General features: G+C 25.2%; 1 protein-coding gene across 1 annotated transcript in view; it reads left to right on the top strand.

Moving 5' to 3' along the window:
* Positions 1–27,941, top strand: part of LOC129608757 (GATA zinc finger domain-containing protein 14-like) — a 50,422-nt gene that overhangs the window by 14,337 nt on the left and 8,144 nt on the right. Inside the window, exons 2-3 of the mRNA XM_055520454.1 lie at positions 9,262–10,113; positions 10,707–10,860. Of these exons, the coding sequence (XP_055376429.1) occupies positions 9,537–10,113; positions 10,707–10,860 (731 nt within the window). The 5' untranslated portion in view covers positions 9,262–9,536. The remainder of the gene's footprint in view (positions 1–9,261; positions 10,114–10,706; positions 10,861–27,941) is intronic.

Raw genomic sequence — 27,941 nt, 5'->3', positions numbered from 1 at the left:
TTTAGCGGGCCTGTTTTACATTTTTGAACATTTTGAAGAAAATATTCAACCGATTTACTTGAAATTTTATATATAAGCTCAGCTCGACCGTCCGCAAAAATTCGTATGTTCTGGAAGAAATCAGGCATCGGCAACTAGATGTTTACAGCCAAATATACATTTTTGTGTATATAAAGAGAAATAATCAACCGATTTCATTGAAATTTAATATATGAATTCCTCATATTAAAGCAATGAACATATAACTTTTTTGGAAAGATCAGGGCTCGAGAACTGATTTGCGGGCCGATTTTACATTTTTCACCATATCCACAGAACAAATTGATGGAATTTCTTGAAATTTGATATTTGAGTTCTGGTTGTTACCGAAACTAACTGGCGAGCATTTCAGAGAATTCTGGTAGCACAAAGCGAAACTCTACTAAGAGCCAAATTTACATTTTTCTAAGTATGTTAACTATAAGCTTACTAATGTCCTAAAAATTGGAAAGAAGTATTTAACAGACATTTTTATAATATTCTGTAACACTTTCATTTAACTAGACAATACACAATGCGGTCGGTTATGTGCTGACCACTTCAGATTTTTTTTTAATTGTTCAGAAGAATTATACTTGATTTTCTATTCTCTTACTTTAAAATTTCTCTTATAAAAAAAGTAATAAAGTAATTACCTCTCGGGTCTTGAGCAAAATTGTTAATGTCTGGAGGTTCAAATAAGTTTTGTCGTTGAATTTTATGCTGTTTAATCAATTTAATATTGTGCGTTTATTTGTATTGTTTCAATGCCGTATATTCTAATTTGTGTTCGTTATTTGAGCTCGGTTCAAGTATTGGATTCGGATATCAGGCCTATATTAAAATTAATTTTGATGTGGTGAAAATATAAATAATTAAGTTGTCCTGGTTACCGATTAATAACCTGTCATATTTTATTCATTTTATTTATAATTAAACTGGCAAAATTTTTTCACATCTTATTTCGCTCCTGCGAGGACCATAAGGCTGGTGCATGATATCATAGATATAACTACATAAACCAGTTTCTTACGCCATTGGACCTACAAGGTAGGTGACGAGCCTACCGTATAACTTCTTAAATAGTCGAGAAATATACATAATATCGTTAATTTTTCTTTTTTAAATACGATAATGACGTTAATAGCGTTAATATTAGCAGAAATGATTATACATCTACATATACATATGTAAATTATATAATGAATGTATGTGTATGTATTTAAACTTATATAGATTTTTGTATATTCGAAGAAAAATTAGAGTTAAATACGTCGACAATTTTGTAAAATCGTTAAACTTAAATTTTTTTTACTATATTTATAATTTTTTTTTTTTTTTTCAATTTTATTTTTATTTTTATATTTTTATAAACATAGGTCATTTATTATGTAAATAGGTATGTATTATTATAAAATTCTTATATACGTATGTATATGGACTATGAAACTTATGATTCGTGTCCATGTATAATTTCTGCAGAACCTTAAAAAAAATTATAATAAAAAAAAAGAAAATATAGGTAACAAAAGTTTGTTCAAAAAAAAGTTACGAAATTCATGCAAATTGGCTGTGACATAGTTTTATTTATTGAAAAGAACATTATTCTTACATATATACATACAATCATACATATATTTGCATGTAATTAGATTACATAGACGAGTATACATTGGTATAACAGAAAAATATATTACTGCTGTGTTATTTTGCTTTAATAAGGTTATTATTATTTAAGGTGCTGGATAATTGGAACCTATAAAACGTATGTACGTATTCGTATATGAGGTCCACTAATTGGAATTTCTATTTTAGTCATTTTAAATTGCATATAACATTTTTAATAATTAAGTATATCATTCATTGTAATAAATACGTTCATTAAATTGACATACACGTATTTGAATTAGAATTCAAATTTAAAAATTAAATTTGTTGGATATTTGAAAAATTCAAATTTAATGTAAATATGCAAGTTCTAAATTTTTGTGTAAATACACTAAGCATTTCATTAATTATTGTTTAGCATTAAGTTTTTAACAAGACGACGATTGAATACAATAGAAATTGCAATATTTTACAATAAATTCATTATGTATGTCTTTAATTTAAATTTGGTATATGGTTAGTTTTTAAGAAATTTTGTAATGGAAAATAATCATCAATTTTATATGCGTGCTCTTTTTTCTTTTAAAATTTCTATGAGAAGCATAAACCTCTCTATCTTTCTCTCTTTTAAGCAGTCGATTTTATTTGTGCAGAAGCTTTTCTCTCCTTTTTTTTGTTCCACTATTCTCGGCCACTTTTCCATCTACCATGTTTTAGTTTAACCGATGTTTTGTAATCTTGGGGATTCCATTCTAATTATTTTTCCTTCTTATTTGTTTTTATATTGGGTACTGTTTTGCATAGATCTCATAGGTCACCATTACTAGTTCTGTATGACTTAAATTTATGTATGCAAAACCAGCTGATCAAATTCAAATTTTTGGAAAAAATTCCTCTCTTCTCCGTTATTAATAATTTTTTCTCGCTAGGTGTATTTGTTTTCAATCGTCCAATATCCCCTTATTTTTATACTCGTAATTCACAGCCTTATTATAAATATAAATTCTTATTCAATTAATTATATAACTTTTGCGTGTATAAAATTTCAAATATTTTAATTTTTATTATTTGTAATGTTAACATATCAAATGGATGACAACTTTAAGTTTATAATAACATTATCATTAAGGAGGTGTTGCATTAAAGGCGAATAACTGTTTCAATGTTTTTTGAAAATATGTAATAAATTTAATTAAATATAATATAGGGATTGAAGACTTTTCTAATCAGTTTAACATTAAATTGAGTAACTCATTGTTCTTATTGTATAATTTCAAATATTTAGTAAACATTAAAATTTGAAAACTCATTTGTATAATTAAAATTGACTTTTATAGTGTCTCTCTCTTTATATTTTTCTTTGAATATACTTTATATAAATTTTAAAACCAATATTCTAGGTGATTATTGTATCATAGTATATATAGCATTTATGTAATAAAAAAAAGAGTCCGTGTCATTCTTTAGCTTAACAAAATATAAAAGTTAAAAGTAATAATAATGATTTCGTTGCATTTAACACGCAACTAGTTCTTAATTAAAAACTGTTAATCTGATAGTATAAAATAGATAATTACATATATAAATACAACTATACAGATATATATATATATTCACATCATTTAATAAGATTGATTTATCCTTAAACTTTAATTAACTATACATATACATATGTATGTATGAAAAGTGGGTGTGGAAAGGATATTTTGTTTTATATGTGTCGTGAAAAGAAGCATATCTTCTTAGCAGTGCCCCCTAAATAATAAATTATGACACTTGGTAATAAAATAAATGACATTGACCCTTGTAACTATTTTTCAATAATAATTTTCCAATTGTATTTGACATAAAATCATTATCGATTTCTAAGGGAACCTAGTGGAGTAGAAGTATTCCCGGGCCACCGCAGCCATTCGCGTTTTATTGTAACCTCCACACATCCCCACCTACAATATCCCCATTCGAAATATGAGACCGGAGACATCCCTAAGGGTGTTCGATTATGTAGGTGATACCTTACCGGATAATGACCCAAACCCTTACCGCATGTTGGAAACAAATAAAAATTCAGGAAAAATCTAAACTAACATGAAAAGGTTATTGTGTTCTAAATTCTTTTCTAAATAAAAATTAATTTGATTTTTTAGAAACACAAGGGAAAAACACGACAAGAAGAAATCAATGGATTTCCTGTTAATGTAGAATGTTGTACGAATATAATAAATTTGGTAGCTGTTTGTATGTATTTCAACGTTGTGGAAGCCAGTCGTATTTTTTTAAGACATTTTTTAACTATCCATGTGAATGCTCAGCTGTTAGCATTTTACTCTTTGTTAAATAGGTGGGTATGATTAAAATAAGAGAAAACAAACAAAATAAGAAATTCCGAAAAGGAAACCGAGTTCCTTAAAAAGGCGGCCTAACACTTATGGGTGATTAATGTTCCATGAAATGGATATATGAAGCATATGTCATAGAAGTATGATAAGTGATGTGTGATTAAAAATCATATTAATTTTGCGATATCAAAGTAATTACCTTAAATTTAGTTTGAAATTCACTGTTTTAAGAACGTATTGAAAATGCTTTGTTTTTTGCTTATAATAAACTTAAATTTTCATTATTGCTTTTGTTTTTATGTGTTCAAGGCAATTTTCGGAAAGAGGCACGACAATGACAACGAAAATTAAATTAAAATAAAAGAATTCAATGAAAAAAAAACAAAACCCCATATGTATGGTTGATCATAATCTAATTATAATGAGTACATACAAAGTTGTGTATGTATAAATTTATGTAACTAAGCATTGGAATGCACATAAATATCTAAACATAAAAGTTTATTTTAATGTATGATGAACATGAAAAATGAAAAGAATTCCGAAACCATATTAAGTCACTTCAGAGAGATTCCCCTTCTGATAACGTTTACAGTATGAGTACGTGCATATGCAATGAATAATATCGTATTTTTACATTTAAGTGTACATACGAATATGTAGTTTAGTTAGAATTTAAATTGCAACAATATTCATTTTGACAATTTAAGAAATTGTGGATAAGGAATAAAACAGCTAATTAAAAAAAAGTCATACTGCAAAAATTGTTTAATATTAAAAACTAGATTACATTATTGTACTTTATTTATTCACAATATTAAAAATTTACGATATTATCAATATAGAAAAATAAGGTATTAATAAATGGAAACCACACTTAACCACCTATTTTCAATAACAGTTGATATTAGTCGTAGGATGTTTCGAAATTAGTACATTCCGCTCTTGACAAGTTACAGGTATTACTCAACAAGGTATTGAGCAGTCGGTACTCGACAAGGTATAGAGCAGTCGGCTCTGATTCCCGTTTTCATTATTAAATTTATTGTTGGAAATTTTTGTAAATCAAATAATAATTAATTTATTTTGCTGTATTTTTCATCATTAGAATTCAGAAAGTTCTCAAATTTTTTTCTGCCTCAAATTTTGTATACGTGTGCTCGTTTATTTCACATATTTATTAAAACACAAAATATGTATGTATGTAATTAAAAATTGTAATTTAAAAATTTTCTAATTTTTCTATACAAATTTCGTTTTTCTTAAAAGTCATCTATACATATGTATGTACATACATGCTCCCCAAATAAAATTACTAATCTTTGAATTTATGTATATATACATATACATAATGCGTGAAATCAAAAACCATACATCTACTTGCAGTAGATTACAGTAAAATTAACCTATGTATAGTATGTGTTATGAGTTGTATGGATTTTTTATTTCTTATAAAATAAATTGAATATTATTGACGTAAAAAGGAGAAAAAAAACAAAATGAATAAATAACAAATAAATAAAAAGAAAAGATGAAAAAAAATTAAAACGGATCCAGAATATTAATAGTTTGTACTTGTACATAGCATAGAAAGACACACTCATTCTTGATGGTTCTTGATCATTAAATGAATAGGTATTACATCTTTATAATAAAACACTTTCCAAACTGAATTTTAAATGAGAATAACAGCAAAATTTATATTATAGAGAGAAATTTATAATGTTATTTGAAACCAGTGTTGCCATACAAAAAAATTTTTTACCAATTATTTCGACGTAAAAAATAATTCAAATAGAGGAAAAATAAACCAATCCGTAATGAAGTCCAATGAATTGCAATTCATTTTTCTTTTTTTCCTATTTCTCCTTAACAGGCTCCACCTACACTTATAAAACAGTAATTTACAGTTACATCAGCTAACATGCAAGAAATTGAGTACTGTAGTCAGTGACACGAAAAATATTTCACCATATTTAAATGTCTGTGAACAGATTTCTTTTGAAAAAATGTCAAAAATTCAACAACAAGCTCACAATAGTCAGAAGAGTGTTATGTAGATTTATATGTATACATAAGGTTTTTAAAAAAAGCGTATCAGCTACAAAAATAACAAAAAATAAAAATTATAGAAAATAGTTCCTCTAAAAAAAATTAAATTAGGAAACAAGTTTTGAATCTAACAGGATTCTATACCTGGTTAACTGAATTTTGGAAGAATTTATTCTAAAACGGCAACCCTATTTTAAACAAATATTGCATTGCAATGCAATAAACGAGTGAGCACCAGAATGAAGAGAACTGCACACACGATGATAGATAGAAATGATGGAAAAAACGGAGAGTGGCAGGAGAGAAATAAAGAGAAATAACAATAATAAAATAGAAATATGCAACTTTAAAGCATAAAATTATTATTATGGTAAATTTTCTTGGAAAAATTCCTAAACAAACTAATTAAACTAATTAAACTGAGATAAGAGGAAATAATTAATAACGCATATATATACATACAATATAGATAATAATATTCTCTATTTAATAAATGCTATTACTATATACTACTAAATAAATGTATAAGTATATACGCATATTTGTATTCATATTTAGATAAAAAATAATTAAATAGGTATTTTGTGATATTGCCAGCTATATATTTATATTAATGACGTTGATAATGTTTTTTATGTATGGTTTGTATAATTATGTGTTATGTGAATTTTAAGTGAATTCTACTACCGTTGATATTGTTTGTTGTTGGTATGGGTATTGTGAATATTACTACTATTTTATAGCGATTGCAATGCGTAAAACATTAATTTTTTTTTTTTTTGTATCTTATGCGTTCTTTTTGGTTTTAATGTATATTTTAGGTATTCCGATCATGCTTTTAAAGTTTTCCACAATAAACACCTATATTCATATAAATAGATATAATGTGCATATTATTTAAAATCTATATGTAATGTAAATGTAATTTCCATCGAGTTTTACAAATAATAGTATAATACAAGTATAGTGGTATATAATTACAAGGAGAAAATAAGAAATCTTTAATAAAGATAAAAATCTATACTATGATTTTTTTTTTGCTTCAATATCAGGTAAGAGTGTAAAGATGATGATCGCTAGAGTATAAATTTCAAAGGGATTTTATTAAAGCCAGATTGAAGAGCCATTTAATTGGATAAATAATATAAAATAGCATATTATAAATATCTTTAAAAAAAAAATTATTAAAACAATTTCATTTACGCCGATTACAATATAAAATGAAGAGAAAACCATAAAAGATATTGAGTTGAGACATTGTCCAGAGACTATTAAGAAATAAACACAGAAAATTTGTTAGTTTAAGATAAGTTGCCTTCTATTTTTATTTCTATATACGTAGAACTCATACTGGAATCTCAAAAGACTTGTAATAATGATTACTGATTAAGTTATCTATATATATACGATCATATATATAGATTTATAATTTTATTTTTTTTTATTATTTTGTTATATAGCTTAATTTTGTCTTCGATATTATCTTAGCTGTTTTCTTTTTACTAAGAATTATATACTTATTATGGATTATTTTATTAATTAGGAGATTGTAAACATTTTAATTTAAATTCTTATAATCTTATATGATATAATATATTTTAATACACTTTATACTATATCATCCATTAGGAAATGGACCAACGTAACTCTAAATATCTAATTTTACATTACAAGAGTTTGAATTATTTAAGCTTTAAGGGAATATTAAATGTTACAAAAACTGTTCTTCAAAAATTTTGCATTCTCTCTCTATACAACATGTGTATAATTTACTCTTATATCACAAGATTTTCAAATACAAAACGAAATTTCATTTATAAAAAATACCAAACTACTTTCAAGTATATTTGTGTCTTATATACTTCTGTAAAAAGAATGTAATTGTAATTATAATCTTGAAGGGGCTTTTTCAAATATTGCCATCTAAAATCAAAATTCCAATACGTCTTTCAAAAATATCTTTCTTTGCAAATCATAAATATGTATTCCGAAATTTTGGTAGTAAATACGTAAATTAAAATTTTCTCATTTATGTAATTTAATCCGTAAACTCATAAATCCCGTTTTTTTGGACTTACACTATTGTTTTCGGGAATCTGACGATATAATTATTTAAAGAGAAAATTCTTTTAAACCTGTACTGTATATTAAACAAGAAGGAGTAAACTTGAATTTTTATTGTCTAAATAAAGTTAAATTATTTTTTTAAATTTTTAAATTCTTGTTCTATAAATTCTTGTTGAAATTTTAGATTTAAATATATAATGAGTGCAAAATATGTATATACAGTAAATTTCTTTCAATAATCTTTGGAAATATAGCTAGTTTCCAATATAACTAAGAGAAATTTTATTTTAATTTACCTTTACTGTGTTTAGAGTAAAGATTACGTAAAATAGTTCGTTTGCTGCGAACAACGCGGGTAACATACCGATTTGAGATCTCAATGTGACAAAATTAAATCACGGTTTAAATTGTTTAAAAAAATTTTTTATTATTATTATTAATACAATAATTAGCAAACAATTATTTACAATAATTTATTAATGTAATTTAGAAGTTTATTAATAACAATTAAAAATATGTGAATATCATGGACATATGTAAGAAAAATTATAGACACGTTAACAATATGATATGATTAAATCTCCAAATTTGACAAAATATAATTGCATTTTCGAAATTTTTGAAATAAATACTTACAATTTCTCTCCAAGAACACATTCGCTATAGGAATTCGAAATAATTTCGCTATAGGAGTTCGAAATAGATTGCATATAATCTCAATGGAGAGAGTGTATAATAAGGACTGTAAATGTTAGCAGAGAGCACAGGTTAAGAGCACAGGCTTTAAAAAAAAATAATAATTTTATTCTCCAGCAGTTTTTATAAAACTCATGTGCCCTTTTTAATCAAATAAGATTTTATTTTTTCTATAATTTTTTCGTAATAATTAAAAGGTTTATTGAAAATTAAACAATCTATGTATATTAATTATATAATTTTATGTTAGACAAATTAAAAAAAATTACTAAATTAAACTTAAGCATAGTTTTTGCTTCAATCCAAAATTAATTGTAAATTATACTATTACAATAATTTTTTTTTGATTAATCATAGCTACCCATTATTAAAATGGAAATTAATTTTATAAAATTCAACATAAGTTTTATAAATTTTTAATAAATTATTTCTATAATAAAATTTTTAAAATATTTTTCATTTTTATTTTGTATATTTTTAGATAATCATGTACAATTGAGTCAACAAATAAAGGACTAAAATCAAAAATAAAATATCGCTAACAAATTTAATTAAAATCAACTAAAAACAACGAACAAAAAAAAAACAAAAACCAAACCCAAAGATCCAACAAAAAAGAAAAAACTAAAAAAAATATAAGAAAACAATAAATTTTTATTCTATACGAATACTTAAATTAAGCCACATAATAAATCAACATACATATATACAAAAATTTATTCCAGTTATATAATATTAAAAGTAATTGATTTCATTATGAATGCTCATTATCAAACTTATTCAAATTTATCATCACCTCATTCACCAAGTCCAGATGATAATGGAAGTTATACAACATTATCTAGTCATACAACAGGAAATTCAAATGGTACAAATAATGGAATAGGTGGAATTGGTGGAGGTGGTGGTAGTGTTGGAAGTAATGGTAGTAGTAATGGTGGTGGAGGTGGTAGTAATAACATTGGTAATACTAGTAATAATAATAATATTATTAATGGTAATGGAATTAATACAAATAATAATAATAATGGTTGTAATATTGGACTTGGTAATAATACAACAAACAGTAATCATATGAATGGACATGGAAATAATAATAATAATAATAATAATGGTATTAGTATTAGCAGTGGTAGTGGTATAAATGGTAATAATATTGGTATTGGTAATTGTAATGGTATCAATATGGTACATCATCAAAATGGTAATCATGAACAACAGCATATGCATATGGATAACGATCAACCAGATTTTCATCATTTAAATAATAATAACAATAATAATAACAGTAATAATCACAATAGTTCAATTAAGAGTTGTGCTGGTTGCGGAGGTAAATAATATTATATATTTTATTTTTTATGTTAACGTTATTAGTATGTCTGTGCATATGTAATTTTTATCAATTACAATATTATGTGCCTAATTTGCGTTCTTCAATGTTGTTTTGTAGAGACTGGTAATGCTAAAAATTTTGTAGTAAATTTGAACTGAATATTCTAAATTTTTGGATTTTTAAATAAGAAACTTACGTAAACGTATTAAAATACATGGGATTTGCCGATTTTGGCATTACAAATTTTAAGTTTGTAAGCTTATGTTGAATATCATGTTATTTAAAAAACTTCAAAAAATAAATTAATATTAAATATACAAAGACGTAAGAGACAAAATGTAAAACCGACGGCAAAATGCTGACGACATATTTTATTAAATATGTGCCTTAGACGTACCAGATCTCTTATACATATATTGGCATATTTATTGATTTCCGTTTAGTAATCTTGCATTCTTGAATTTTAATGAGTTCTTATTTTGAAATTATGGCAATACAAAGTTGTTATATTGTGTACATTCTAATTAACAGTAATCAAATTTTAATAAAATTGTAAATATTTTATGTTACTAATTTTTTTTTTTTCACAGGTAAAATATTAGAACGTTATTTGCTACATGCATTAGATAGATATTGGCATAATTCCTGTTTAAAATGTTATTGTTGTGGTGCATTACTTGCTGATATTGGTTCTAGTTGCTATACAAAAGCCGGCATGATACTATGTAAATCGGATTATACAAGGTAAGAATTTCTTTTTCAAAAATATTGATTGAACATGATTAATACGACTCTGTAACAATTCGAACAATATGTATAGTGTATTTGAATAATATTACATATATAAAATTCGAATAAAATTAAAAGTTTTCTTTTCCTTAAATTCAAATTAATGTGAAACTTAAAAGAAATATTTGTAGATTCCAAGGGAACCGACTGGGGCAAGAGGATATATCCTCCGAACCACCTCAGCCATTCGTAAAGGTTAAATCATAAGCCAATAAATTTAAAAATATAAGGTTTTGACAAATCCGAACCTGTTAAGACCAACTTTTGTAAAAAATTTATTTGGTCTGCTGACCTATAATATAATTGTTATATAAAATTTAAAAAAAAATTCTATTTGTGAAAAAATGTAGAATATAGACAAATGAGATTTGATGTCCCTTTATCTTAGATTAATTGTTGTTGATCGCCAATATTAGAAAAGATTTCTTCCAACTCCCAAAATTTTGTCAATTTCCCAAATAACGTACAATGATATAAGAGTATCCTAAATTCGCGTTACACTATATAAAATTGTATAGTAAAACTTGCTAACGTGTCAAAGATCCCTTTCAAGTAAGTGGGCGATAAATTTCCAATTAACTTTACTCGTTTTCTGCAAGCTAGACATTTGCTAAAAGTAGACAAATATCAAAGTTTAAAATATCACAATATTCAAGTTTAACATAATGTCTGTTCTCTTGATTTCTACATCTACAAATCCATACGAGTATAACATGTAATATAAGCAAATTAAATTTTAAGTAATTTGAATTTCAGATCTAATTTTATCCAATCAGTTTTAATAATTTAAAATTTAAATGTTAGTGCGGTCATATTTGTTATAGTTTTGCAATTATAACTAAAAATTATTATAATAAAGTACGTTTTATCCTTTTCATTAAAACCTTCGTCTTTGACTTTCATTAAAACTTTCGTCGACAACAATAAAACTTTATTAAAAGTTTCAAATCCTAGAAACATGCATACATTCTTCAAGTGGTCTTCCATTTATTTAAATTCATTTTGTTTTTCTTGTTAAACTTCACTAATATGGTAATGATTAAAATTGTGGTTCAATAGTTTTCGGAAGTAATTATTTAACAAAAAAATAAAAATCAAAAAGGAAAAAAGTTAAAAAAACACCTAAAAAAAAAAAACCATTTTTCAAAAATAATTTTACAATTTAAAAATTAAAATTATATTACTACCTCTCTACCTAAATTAATTTCAATTATATTCAAAAAGAAAAGACCATAATCTACTTGAGGTTTTCCTTAAAATTTAGTTTTACATTTCTCACAAAATTATTTTAAGGATTTTTTTCTTTTTTTGTTTTTCAAAAGTCATTTCATAAACTAACCAAAAAGGATAATAATTATTTTTACAACTATTATGCAGTTTTTAGAGAAATTCTATTCATATATGTGTGTGTGTGTCATATATACACATAGATACACATAGATTATTTGGTAAAATTTAAAAAAAAAAAATTATTTCAAGAGTGAGTTGAAAATTTGAATTTATTTTAGGAATAAAAAATTATGGATAAATTGCCAAGTATTGTGCTCGAAATGGATAAAATGCAATTTCAGAGCAAAAATTTTACTTTACAATCATAATATTTTCGGAAAATCCATGTCCTCATAAGAGACATATTCTCTAATTCATACTATATTGAATTTAGGCAGCTTAGCTTAGAAAAATAGCAGATTACAGCGTTCACATAATAAAGAATTATTGTTTTCTTTAATTTCATTTAGCTTCTAATGGCAAACGCATAAATGTACACTTGAATCTTGAAAGAATTAAATAAGCTTTATTGAATAGAAATATGAAAATTTGTATAATTTAAAATTTGGTTTCAACAACACTTCAAAATTCTCTATATTTTCGTTTCTAACAGTGGAAAATTGAAAATAAAAATTATTAAAAACTTGAAAAAGTAAACAAAAAAAGTCAAAGTAATTCAGAATTTGATTCAAATTTTGCATTATTGGAAAGACAACCTCTTGTTTGTGATCTAGCAAAATAATCAAAACCCTCAAACAATTTTTTTGCTTAAAGACCGAATGATCACCAGCATTTCAATTAGATCTGCAAAATTTTCTATAATCAAGTGTAAAGCAATTGAAATTCTAATTAAAATTTTCTCAATTTTTCTCTTATTTTTTCTAAACACGATGCATGCCTTATATAAGTAAATATATGTATAATACAATCGCATACACATACCACTATATAATTTTTATTTACGCAAGGATTTTAAATCAAATATTGAAAAAAGTAGGAAAAAAAAAATAAAAATAAAAATTTTATCTTTTTCATAATTTTTTATATTATGAAGAAGATTTTTTTTTTTCCAAAAAGGATTAAAACAAAAACAAAAGGAAAACAAAACGTAAAGAGAAAAGAAGAGCAAAAGAGATAGATAACAAACCTGGCATTAACACAATTTTGCGCACCATTTAAACAGAATGATAATAATTGTGTGTTTCTTATTTGAATTTGAATTTTCTTACCACAAAATTTTTGTGTCATAATTTGTTCAATTGTCGCAGTTTTCCATCATTTTTCCGTATTTTTTTTTCTCTCATTTTATTTTTGTTTTTATTTTTTATTATTTTTTTTTTTTTATGCTATGTGCCTCATAATAATTTGTCTCTCTTTTTATATTATGTATGTATGTATGTATGTATGTAAATAAAATTTTCGTAAACGTCCTAATGTTACGCCACTATGTGTGCATAAAAACCTATATAAATGCATATTCTGAGTAAACACAAACATACATCCAAACGAACATTGTACATAATATATTTCAAATAAAAATTAAAAGAGAAAAATCTCATATTCGTTCTGCAATAAAACACACAAAAAAAAAAAAAATGGAAAATAAAAAGAGACAAATAATTTTTTTGTTTTTATTTTTTCTTTCTTTTTTTTTTTACTATTTGTTTTGTTTCTTTTTTTTTCTTCTATTATTTTATTTCTATATTGAAAAGGATTTAAATGACTCATTGTCCTGATAGTATGACGTATATATATATAAATATATATATATATATATATATATATGCGGAAGAGATTCATTTGCATTCCTTTTTTTATGAATTCCGTACTGGATATTATAATGTTTTCTCTTATATGCTTTTATATAGAATGCTTGTATGCATGTATGTATTGAAATGGATGTTTGTATAATAATATGTGATGCAAATTTGTTTGATATATTAACATATAGTATGCAGAGATCTTTATATTTATGATTTAAGGGAATAGTTGAAATTAATGGTTTGGAAAAATTACATTTTGAGTTTTACAAATACCTACATGCATATAAAAATATTTTCATATTAAAGGCGTATAACACTCGTATATACAATACGAGTACTTGGTGATAGTTTTTAAATTTAACATGATTTTGTGTTGATAAATTTGAAAGTTAGAAAGTGCAGACAAAGATTTTATATTTCCTTTTTAAATATAAAAGCAAAAAGCCATCTATCGGTATAAATTTGTATTGCAATTCCTCTCTAATAACTTCTTTATATTATATTAACAAACATTACTTGAATACTATTTAAAACATTAACAATTTCTATAGATTTAATATAATGTTATACTACTCATATTCGACTTACAAATCAAAGTTCTTGTTTCCTTCGGCAATTAAGAAAATTAAGTTTTCTCTCAATTCTAGAATCAAATATCCAGTGATCTTTATGATTTTTAGTTTATAAAATATTTTTTTATTAATATTTTGCAATTATGATTCAAACTTGGCTGCACAACTCAGCATTTAATTCACAATTTTTCTCTATTGTTCTTCAAGAGTAGTAAATAGCATACTTTTAGGTGTTACAACTCAATACCTCGCAATATCTTTAAGTGACTGGAACTGTAACAATTTAAGATACAATAAAGGAAAATAATTTTTGAAAAAATTAAGGTTTCATTTAAAATCAATTAGTAAAAAACTTAATTTATAGAAATGCCTCCGGGTTTACAATTTTCTACGTTAAAATAATGGATTAAACTTTACTTAAAATTTCTAAGAAAAATTTCCCATAGCAAATAATTTTTCAGAATAAGTTGCACGAATCATGATAAAGTAAATATTTTATATTGAAATACAAATATAGTGTTAAAGAGGGTTTTTGAAAATCCGTATATAGATAGGGTCCCTGTACATACCTATGCACTCGATGGTAAAAAAAATTTATATGCACACACTAACAAAAGAACGTTCCCTAAATTTGCTTTTCATTGCAGTAGAAAAATGAATAAGGATGTTAGTTTGTTAGAGAAATAAATTGAAAATAATTTTTTTTTTCTCGCTTTTACATATTCAAATAGAGAGGAAGAAAACGCGAATAAGTGAATAATAAAACAGAAGAAAAAAATTTTGATTATTAACTTAATTTTTATAATATAAAAATAAATATTTGGTTTCATGATTTATTAGAGGTGACTAAGTAGCATTTGATGGAACATGCATCCTATTGTTTTTCTCGTTTTTCTTTCCTTTTTTTATTGTAGGTAAATAAAATTTTCCGTATTAAGTTTTATTCATTTTTGTAAATTTGCTTTTTTCGGTTTTGTAAATTTAATTTTGTGAAAAATGTTAAGAATCCTTATGCTTTTATAGTTAAGTGTCATTTAATTTCTTCGAGTGCCTAGTTCTCTAATTCAAAAGAAAATAAATATTTAGTTATCGTGTAATTAAAAATGAATTGAAGTGCACTTTTGGTGAACTTGTTTTTTTTTTTCATTAGAATAATGCAAGTATTGCATTTTATCTTCGTAAATTATGTAATTATGTGATAGAGTTGGGAAATGTTAAGATATTTCATAAGAAATTGATTCATTAAGTTAAAAGTCCAAAGAATTTGTTATGATAGCGATACGGTTTTGCGGTTTTTATCAATAAGAATGTAAATCAATAAAATTATGTAGAAATAGTAAAGGTATATAAAAATATTTATTTTGCTCTATAAAACATTAAATCAAATGTGTAGAAATTTCCAGAACCTTTGACATCACAACCCCAATTTTGGTACATGTCACTGAACAAAAGTTATAGAGATTTTCGAGACATTTTCAACAATATACCTGATGATACATTTCTCGGAATGAACATGTACAAGGTATTTGGCAAAATTTTGTTTGGGATCTGGAAATGCAATAAAACCTATGGGTTATAAGGACGTGTCTATTTTAAGAGTTAGATTGTCAAATTTTAATTTACCTTCCATAAGCTCTTTTTTTCTGTGGTACAGGGGAAAACACTCTAGTGCACATTCTTTACCATTGTGGAGCGTTGGTCTATAAGAGAGGGGCCAGATTAGACCCTGGTTGATGGGTATGCCATTGTGGGATTTCCCCCTGCGAAAAGTTGCTCACATTCATTAGAAGTGTGGGTCTCTTGCGGGTACTCTAAGCAGGAAAAGTGTTTTTTCCGATTTCAAATTTTCGGTTTCACTTATTTTTATACTTAGTCGAGTCTTTTTGTATAAATTTTTTTCACACGATTTTTTATACTTTGAAATGAAGCGTTGATTTGTAAATCTTTGATGTATATTTCCGCCTCATTCGTCTTTGCGCTTATCATCTTGTTTTTCTTTGGCTTCTTTTGTTCATTTGGATTCTTAGGGCAAAATACTACAATCTGATTGAAACTTCCATAACGCTTAATTTATTATCGGATAATAATTATAAAATATCATTCTTGGCGCAAGTATCTTGTTTCGTATTAAATTCAACCGGAATTTTTAAAGCTGCGTTTTGATAAATGTTTTTAGCAAACTACTTAATATCGTCAATATAATCATTAAATATTTTTTAACATCTCATTCGGGGTCCATGTTGTGTCATTATAAAGTCGAAACTAAAACTATACACAATGAAATTTTCTTTTTTTTTTAATTAAACTTTAAACCATATAAAGATGCCATGAATTTAAATAAGAAAAAAAAAACAATTGTTGCTTTTTATAGCTCACTTTTAATATAATTTACGACACTACTTTTTATTATACTTTAACCTCTGCCTTCTTTCTTCGCATACAATTTAAACTCATTAAAGAAAACCAAAAAACAAAAACAGGCAAAATAAAAAAAACATTAAAATTTATATAGAAATGGAGAATAACTATTCCAGAAGTTCCACAATTCCAGAACTTAATGTATTGCTATAAGAAAAATAACTAAACATATAGGGAAGTAAATACGAGAAGAGGGTCCGAGAAGAGAATGAATAAAATGCTTATAACAGGTGAAAATATTTTAATATAAATGACTTTTATTACTAAAAACACTGGTAAAAAGTTCTTTATGGTCGATTTAAAGTCCTTGCATATTTTCATATTATTTTATTTTTTTTTTATTCAATTTATTTTTTTAGTTTTTATTACTTACCACACTTTACCTTCATATATTAGTATGTACATATGTATATAATAATATTTAGGTACTTTATAATATCATTTGAATTTAAATGTACAGTCAATCTCAATAATATTTTAGTATATACCTTTTTATATACATACTTATAATATGAATGTACAGGTATGTATGTACATGTGTTTCATTTTAATACCAATAATTTCTATTTGAACATTCATATCTTGTACATGAATTATAACAGACGTGGTCTTATCACTATAAGATGCTTTAAAATTTTACAAGGAGGATTATAGGCTATAACTTCACAGAATGCAATAAGTTCATTTTGGCTCGGAACAGTACAGCATAATTTCTGCTTCACAAGAAATTCAAAAATTCAATGATGAGTGATTTCTAAAATAATCGATGTTTCATTGATAATTAATCTTCACATATTTTACTGATTCAACCTGAATTATAATATGAATTTAGTCAAAGATTCGATAAGATTATTATATGGATATGGATCAAAATCGCACTGGACCTTCTCTATTTAATTTGCTATAACTCTCAATCCCTTTGTCGAAATTTCACAAAACTCTATAGTCAAACTCTTAAAATACCAATAAAACTATTAACAAAAATTTAAGAAATCCCATCGTTTAGTTTTGAAATAGTGTTGTTAAACTTGAAACGCGATTTTCTCGATTCAAAAGTCATGGCGTATGGATCAAAATAGCACTCAGCCGACGATATATATTTCTGAATATGTATAGTGAGAGATAGCGTATTTCTGGAATTCGGTTGTTCTACTTTACATACAGTTTACTACTTTTGCCATCTAAGTATTATGTTTCATGTTGGAAGATAACCTGCTTCGGCTATTCTTGCAATAAAGAAGTCAAGCTTTTCCAACTCATATTTCTATTTTTGTGTTTTGCATACGACTTTTATATTTAACAATTAATGGGTATTTAAATTTCATAAATGACTACTCTTTCATTTAAAGGAATTTAAATGATTAATTTGAAAGCAGAACGAGAGCGATTTTCCGCGGCGAAATTTTTGATTTCATATAGAATACACATATTTTAATGGGGCTGCCCAGAATAAAGTGAAATTATCGCCACGAAATTGAAAGTGGACGGTGATAAATAGCCTAAATTGTTATTTCACTGCTGGTGGTTGTTTTCTTTTTGACATCATCTGTTTCCATGTGTGTGTGTGTGTGACATTATAAGCAAAATACTGTACTATCGGTTTTGCCGTTTCACTGTTTTACTGGGTTAACAACGGAAATCGTTTGCCGTTTCCGTTCACCACTTCGGTTCCATTTTTACAATGACGCTTCCAATTAACAGAGTTCATTATTTTTCAATACTAATAATTCGACCGAGTCTATTAACAGCCAATAAATTATTTTAAAATAAGCAAGTTATGGTGTGATGATGATAGCGATGATGAATAATCTTTATGATGATAATGGTATACCAAAAATAAAGTATATAATATTTATAATAAAAAACCAGAAATAAAAATGAAAAAAAAATAAAATAAAATAAATATGGAAAATAAAAAAAAAAAAATTCGATCTAAAGCATATTTAAAGGACATTTAGATTTCTGTCACGTTTTTCTTTATGTTTTTTGACATTAATTTGATGAACAGAATTTATGCAATTTGCTTATTGAAAAATCAAATAGAACAGACAAGAACAGAAAATAAAATAAAAGAGCAAAAAAAAAAAAACATAAGAAGAAAAGCAAAAGAAAAATTATGTTTTCGGAACGGTGGTCTTTCTGCTACCGCAGATAAATTTTTTTTCGTTCTTTCTGTGCTCTCCTTAATGTTTATAAGAGCATATATATACAAAAGTGATGTATTCGCAATAAATATACATATATGTATGTGTGTGTGTGTGTTTAAACAATTCATAAATGGCACCTTACAATGATGATTTTCGACACTTTTGAATTTATTTTTTTTTTTTATTTAAATTTCATAAGAAAATTTATTTAAAAAAAAAAAAATAAATAAATTTTATTTTTCTGTGTTAATTTTCAAATCGATTGATTTGAAGATTTGCTTCATTTTTTCTTTATCTTTTTTTTTCCTTATATTTTGCTATAGTTATGTTGTGTGGTTCTAAAAAGAAATGAATTTCGTATTTTAATAATTTCTCACCCTACTGTCGTGTCGCTATTTCAGTGTTGTATTTTGCAATTACGAGTAGAGAGCATTTCATCGGATTCTAAGATGTTGATAAAAATTCCAGGCTTCATTTATGTTTTAATTGTCAACAATGTCGTTCAATCTAAAACTATGAGTGACAGTAGTGCTGCAATTAAAAATTATCAAAAATATTTGACACCGTTCTTGTTCAGAGTATAATAAATGCCGACTTGTTGGGAATATTATCTCATTGACCATTCATAAACCAGATACGAAAATTTCATAGTTTCTGTAGAATAAATGGACTGCAATATATTTATTCACTTCATTACCATTTTTAATATTCAAATTTTTAAGGGTTAACCAAGATTATCATTAAGAGTCTAAAAATATGGGACATAATTTAATATTCTAATTCAAAAATATTTAATTACATAAAATATTCAAATAAAAATATCGGTCTTGTTTTATTGTCTTATGTTTTTCTGAACATAATCTATTCTAATATTCAAGACCTCCCTGACGAAAAAAACAAGAAAAAATGAAAAAAATAAGCATGAGGTTAAATTGTTTTAGGAATAGAAGGAAAATATTTTCGCTTTTTTTTTTTATTGAATTTTTTTTTTAGTCCTATTATACGAAACACGCAACGCATCCTCTGATCTGACTGTTGATTTATTTAAATAAGAAAGATTATGTATACATAGCTAATAGCGTACAAAGGTAATCTGTGAATATGTTAACGAAATATTTTATACTAACATGTCTTTTTTATTTAATTTTGATTAGATTAAAATTTTACTGACAAATTTTTGTTCAAGAAAAATACAAAAATAGAAAATATTAGACAAATTTAAGTGATTATTTTAAAAATATATTCGAAATTTGTCGTTAAGATGAGAATATGTTGATAAAATTAGTTAGTATTGCTGGTTTTTGATAGAATACTTGCATTTGACCCACATTTTATGCCATCTTAAACTTGTTTAATAAAAATACTCCACAAAATAAATTAAAGGTACAGTTATGCGCAGGACCTGCTAAACTAAAAAAATTGCATACTTATTGGAGGTTTTTAAAGAAAATTTATAAACAGGTCTCCCAAAATGTAGGCAAATATTTTGAAAGATGTGTACTTTAAAATTTCTGAGACCGTGCTGTTATGAATCCGGGTTACATTTTAATTTCACTCAATTTCAAATTTGTTGTAGTTTATTTCACTCCAATTCGAAAACTGAAGTAAAAAACAATAAGCTGATGTTTATTTTTCACTTTTTTTATAACAATTTTTGTAAATGCTCCGTGAATTTAAATTAGAACACGTAAAATTACTTGATTTCTAAACAAAAACAATTTCATTTTCACGAATGCTATTTTATTTTATAAGATTCGAACTGCAGAACATTAAGTTTGACTTTCATCGATATTTTCACAAATTGTGAATTGTAACACGTAGCAGAATATTTTTGTTTGATGAAGAATTATTAGAAGCATGAAGGATTATGAAAGGGGACTTATTCGCTATACTTGCTTAGCTCCTTTCCAAATATTTAATATTGCATAAAAATACCTTAATGTTGGCCAAATCAACTCTTGTTTTTTTTTTCATATTTTATAATAAGAATGTAAATACTATGATTTTCGCTGTATTACGCAAATTTGTTAACCCTCCTATATTTAAATTTTTGGTTGAATTTTTCATAATATATGGAAAGTTGATTTTGCGGATTTATTTATTGCCAATTTTATCTTAAACAATTTGTGAAAGTGAATGTGCGAATAGAAGTGTAAATTTTGTTGCCAAAAAAAAATTTTTGTTATTTTTTGTATAAATTCAAAAAATTATCAAATTTTTTCCTTTATTTGCTCATTTTTTTTTTTCTATTTTTTGAAATATTAAATTAAGAGTTGGCAGTTGATAATAATTTGCACAATTAGAAGATGAAATATTTGATTTGAATATTAAATATATGAAAATATTAACTAATTGAATTATAGAGAATTTTTTTGTGCGTGTTTTGAAATAGAAAATTTTATTGAATAAATTTAAAAATGGAGGAATGAAGATTAGAGAATGTTGAGATTTTTTTTTTACTGAACATACAGTGTAAATTTCTAAAATAATGTTTTTTTCAACAATAAAATTAAAATGCGTGAATTAAGGTATTTAAGCGTAATAAATAGTCTTTGGAATTGATAAAAAATTTTATTGTATTATTTGTGACAAGTACTTCAAATAATAATTAGAAAGCATTTTTAAACCAAGTTGTTGAATATAAATCCGAACACACAGGGGCTTTCAGAGACAGAGAGACTTGCGGCAATTGATATTTACAGGCCCTAAAATTTTTCAAATGCAATGCATAAAAAAACAGAATGACAGCAATATTTTAATGTAATTTTATTTTTAATTATTCCACAAAGGCTTTACGTACTTTCATATCAGCAAATTTAATATTTATGTCCAAATAATTTAGAGAACGAGCTATCTTATAAATAATGTTTATAATTGCTGGTCCATTTATTCGGTCCTGTCGATAAAAGGTTTTAGCAGTTCAATTATTTACATGGTAAATTATTTCATTTTGACTTATGCACAAATGAAAATATATATCATTCTCTTCATTGAAGACACATTCTCCGTTTGAAATATTTTGTTTAAAATATTGAGTTGTTAATTTTAGGCCTGCCCCCCCCCCCCCCCCCCCCCCTGTGGTAGAGCTTGTGTACACATATGTTTACAAGAATTTGTGTTATGACTATAGCTTACTAAGACCAAAAATGATTGGGGCATTTAATACTCTTCAAAATCGTTCCAATTACTCGAATTGGGTTGATTAGTAGATGAACTAGTTGAATACAACCTCTAATGAAATTTCACGTGTTTGAGCTTAAAATTTAGAACAAGGAATTAGAATTTGAAATTAAATCTAAAACCGAGCTTTAACCACAACTTCTTATTAAAATGTTCTAACAATTTCTTATTTATTAATTTTTTTTTCATATTTAATTGAACAATTACAACGTTATTAACAATTGCTATTTTTATGCATTAAACTGTATTAATAATATTTTTAATGCAATTTAATTAAATTAATAAACAAAAACCATAATATAAAATAAATCGTATTTATTTACTAATTAATTAGTAATATAAACTTTAAATATTAATTTAAATAAAATATACAATATGTAAGTGTATATAAAATTTACTTTTGTCTAATCTAATTAATTACAAATTAATTGACCGTGATTTAATTATTATATTCGTCATTATCATAATATACAATGTAATTAAATTAAAACAATTTATTTAAAAAAAAAAAATAATAATTACAATTTTAATAAAGTAATAACGTGGGCTATTGTTTTGTATTTTAAATAATAAATAATTTGATATTATTAACCTTTATATCAAATTGTTAGTTTTCCCATTATTTTATAAAATTATTCAATAGAATTTTCAATTAAATTCATAATTGTTTTATGATTAACTTTTTATGATTAATTTTTTAATAATAATTGTAAGAAATTTTTGTTACATAAGCGCTTTCAAAACAGCAATAATACCTATTTATTTCTGAATCAGTATCGTAAATTTGCGGAAATTTTCCAAAACTCAAGATTCCAAAAATTATAATGTTGTGCCATGGCGATTTGAACATTTTTTTAAATAGAGCCTTCAGTAATTAAAAGATAATTTTAATTTCAATTCAATAATTTTCAATCTGGTTGTTTTCAATCTAACTACGAGTATACTGGCCTCTTGAACAATAAAGATTCAGTATTTGATATAGTCAATTTCGATTACATACTTATAGTAAACTTGATTAAAAAGCGGTTATTGGAGTTTTAATAAATTTCGACTGTAGTTACCGGATTAAACAGTTAGGTAATGGTAATGCTTTCCTCTGTGTTTACCAGGTAGCTCTCATGAAGTTGCCGCCATCTTTACATTTTATTTCGTATATACTCCGAACATTTGTCGTGAAGAATGAAGATAAAATAAGCTTCCCAATTAGTACTCACTACTGGTCTAGTATCACCGAATTTTAATTTTTCTAAGTTGCGTACCTATTCAACAGATTGAACGATAATCATAAATTAAAAATGTCCACCTCTTACTTGTACGTCCACTTAGCTATTCTGTTTGCACAACGTACTCATATTTTTCTGTTTTAAGTTTTGCTTTCTATTCTCGATAAGATTATACATACATTCACTTCACCGAATACAATGTGTTCACTATTGGAAACTTTAATCATATGATCAAAAATTTATTATAAGTTTTTAATAAACGAAAAATAGTGGATTGCAGAGAAGAAATGAGGGCAGAAAACCAATTTATTTTGTGAATTTGTTAGAAATTTATTTTTAGTATTTTTAGCTAAGAGCCATCATAAAAAATGTGGAGAATTGTAAAAAAAAGATTCTATATTGTGCATACTTTTATATAAACCTCCCGGTGCCTGCATAGGCTTGTATATCATTCTGTTACCCTTTATTTACGCATATTACTGCCACTATACAAGTCCTGAGGCTCTATCTCGAACAAACTTGCCAGCCGGTTTGGAGTGATAACTGAAGCCCTTTTAGTTTTAAGAGTTGTTGAAGATGGTTGTATGAGGAAATAAATATTTTTCCCAAAATAGTAATATTGAATAGATTTTTTTTTTGCATATTACAAAAACGCCTCTAATTTATTGAATTTTTTTCATGGGGCATAAATTTTTAAGTATCTTCATATTTTTATTTTATTTCTAAAAATACTCTAATAATATTAAATTTTTATTAAATCAATGAAAAATTTTCAATTGCATTCTCACTTATAGTTTGACAATATTTTACTGTTTTGACATTTTAAGGTTTATATTGAATGACACTTGATTGTTTTTTTTAATTAACATCACTTATTATTATTGCTGTCATATTATAAAATTATTTAAAGAAAATAAAAAATTAAATAGGTAATTGTTTTTCATACATAATTTACTTGGTTACATAAGTATAACAAAATATGTATAATTGCGCGAGAGTGAACAAAGTTTTTACAAGAAAAATTTCTTGGAATCACAACCATTCAAATAAACAAAATTAAAAAATGTTCATATACACATACATATGTATGTACATATATAAAAAAATAACATTTTTTTTTTTTTGTAACTTTTCAGTTATTTTCTCATACCGTTATACAATCAATACTCGATTCCCTCCCAAAAACCAAAAAAAAAAATTCAATTATATGAGGAAGTCAAAATTATAATCCAATGCAGCTCTATATATATATACATATAACGTTTTATTCATGTTCTCACTGTACATTTTTTACACAACCATGTACACAAATACGTACATTTTCCACCATATACCATCTACTAGACCGTCTTTCCTTCCATAAATGTTTCTTTATGCATTTTTGTTTTTTTACAATGTGTGATGTAAAACTTTTCATATTTTATAATATATTCCTTTTACATATATACATACATACATGTTACATGCATTACAATGTCATATTACAATTATTATTCTTTCTGTAAGCAAAAGTATGTACATATATGTATATATATGGACTTGTGTACACAATACCCACCGTATTTCAACTTTTATGTATAGAAATGAACGTCAAGTATACCTATTAAAAGCATTTCTCTTATATGTCGTAATTTGAGTTGAAAATTAATTTAAGTATGGAATGTGTAATGAAGTTTATTAATTAAAACTGTTCCAAATACCTAACCATCGTAAAAAAAAAAAAAACAAAAAAAAGAAGAACAAATGAAAAGTTTAAATTCAATATGCATATTTATTTATTTATACATATTTATAAAAACATACATAAAAATATATATAAATATTTATGCATTTTGGCTGATATATGTATGTATGTACGTAAATGTGTTCGAAAATATCATAAAGATGAAAATTTTATGAATTCCTAACTAAGTTAATACAAAAAATATGTGTTGTTTTCCTTTTTGCAATATTTTTTTATATGAGAGAATTTTTACCTAAGTGTATGTTGTGTGTGCATCTTATTTGTACATAATATATACGAGTATGTACATATATGCATAAAATTATTATTATATTTTATTAATATACAATATTATTTCGCATGCATGCATATATACACATATTATTCTTATATTTATGTAGATATATTTTAATTTATATAAGTGATGGTATAACCGTGCATATTTGATATTAATAATGATTTTCCATTTAAATTGACAGAGTGTTAATTTTTGATTAATTATTTCAATTGTTTATAATGTCAGAAAATTGTATAATAATGTCACTTTCATTTGACGTTAACAAATATTAAAAAATGATGTAAATTTGTTTTGACAGGCCATTTCAATATTTAGTATTTGATGGTTTCTAGTTGACAAAATAAAAATGTTATCATTCGAAAATTTTTTGATCAATTGACATCATAACACCAATTAACACCATATTGTTTGAACTGATAGATTCTAATAACTATGATAGCACTTGCGGTAAATTTTCTGATAATTTTACAAACATATTAGTTTTATGTAAACTGTTAAACAGGCTCTTATTCTTTTCATGATGTCATGCCTACCTTTATTCCATTATTCGTAATTTTGTGATTTAAAGTTGATTGTTCATATTAAATAAATTCAGATATAAATTCATAATTTCGTCTTAATGCATGAAAAAGTCGTCATATTTCGCAAATCCGATTATATTACTACATGAAATTCAATCAAGCGCAAGCTATTTTTTTTTTTCAAAGAAAAACAGATTTATAAGTTATTTAAAGGAATACAATTAATATTACACATAATAACAAGAAAATGAAAAAAAACAAATAGTAATCAAACATGTTGCATTAAAACAAAATAGAAAAAATTTTATTTAACAAATGAAATTTCATTAAAATGGAACACCTTGTAACATATTTTAATTAAAAAACAAAATCCAAAAATAATGAAGGTTCTATATTTTACTTTAACTGTAAGAATTAAGCCCTTGCATTATTATTTTTTTTAGTTTTTATATTCTCCATCGTAACAAAGAATAAAAAATGTTGGAGAAAAAAAATTTATATAGGGAATGAGTTAAGTTTTCTAGCATGCCAGCAACTTTTTTATTTTTTAAGAGATTTTTTGTTCATTTTTCTTTTCCGTGTGTTTTTTTATTCTTGTTTTTTTGTAAAATGCAATACAAATTTTCAACATAACAGAAATAATAATGTACAGTTATGTACGTTAGACACAGGTGTTATTATTTTATAGGTAAAATGTAAAAACTCTTCAAAAATACAACAACGAAAGCAAAAACAAAAAAGAGAGTACAAAAGAAAACGAAAGCAAAAACAGAATTGGTATACAACGAAAATTTTGCTAAACGAAAACAAGAACTTGTACCAAGAATGAATTATAGGGATCAAAATGGGAATGATGTAAGGGAATCGGATCGGTTTTCAGGAATTGGAATTATTATGGTCGGTCTTTTTTTTTTTTGAATCAATAGGCATTTTAAATCAATATAATGATATTTGCTGATATAGCGCGAGAACTGTAAGAAAAAATATTGAATTCGTGTCAGAAATAAAAATTTGGTTGCCAAAAAATTGAAATAAACGTTTCTTTAGGTGTATGCTCAATGAGACCGCAATTTCGTTTTAAACTTATATAAGGACTTATATAAGGATTTGTACTTATACAGGGATGACGTACATAATATTGAATATTAAAGAAAATAAACTTAGACGTTTTAAAATTAAACTTAAAAATTAATAATAAATAAAAAAATTAAACGAGAAAATGTTAATTATTCAGAAAATTTGAGCTTAATTAAAATTAATAATAATTATTTGTTTATAATTTGGATCAATTAATTTGTGTATCAGTTGAAAATTACGCGCAAATTATAGGGGTTCCAAATTGGGGAACACTGGCTCAAAGTAGATCAACATGGAGGGGTATTGTGACGAAGGCCAAATGATGATGAATGTGATCATGAAGCGCCAAATGATGATGATGAATTCGAATCACTTGGGACTTTTAATATTTTGTGATCCTCAAAGAGACACTTTTAGCTTTCTTAATTTCTAGCTCTTAAAAAAGCAATAAATTGACATGGGTCTGGTCTAATTCATTATTAATATGTACTAACATTTGATCGAAATCTATATATTCACTTTTATACTACAACAGTTATAAGAGAACAAAATAAAATGAAAAAAATTTTTAAAATAAAATTAGTAGGAGAAAAACTCAAGAAAAATAAAAAAAAAATAAAAAACAAAATATACACATATAAGCAATAAAATGAAATAATAATAATGCATAACAAACAAAAGGAATAACAACAACATCAACAACGACGATAAAAACACCAACAACAAAAACGCTTACATAATATAAAAGGTACCAATAACGGTAAGAGCAGCAGTAGCAATAGCAGCAGCAGGAAGGAATAACAAAAAACAATAATAAGAATATATGACAATAAACAAAAAACATA

This window comes from Condylostylus longicornis, unplaced genomic scaffold (genome assembly GCF_029603195.1).
Source record: "Condylostylus longicornis isolate FDR11 unplaced genomic scaffold, ASM2960319v2 ptg000034l, whole genome shotgun sequence".
Lineage (NCBI taxonomy): Eukaryota > Metazoa > Arthropoda > Insecta > Diptera > Dolichopodidae > Condylostylus > Condylostylus longicornis.
This window is presented reverse-complemented; position numbering and strand designations above follow the sequence as displayed.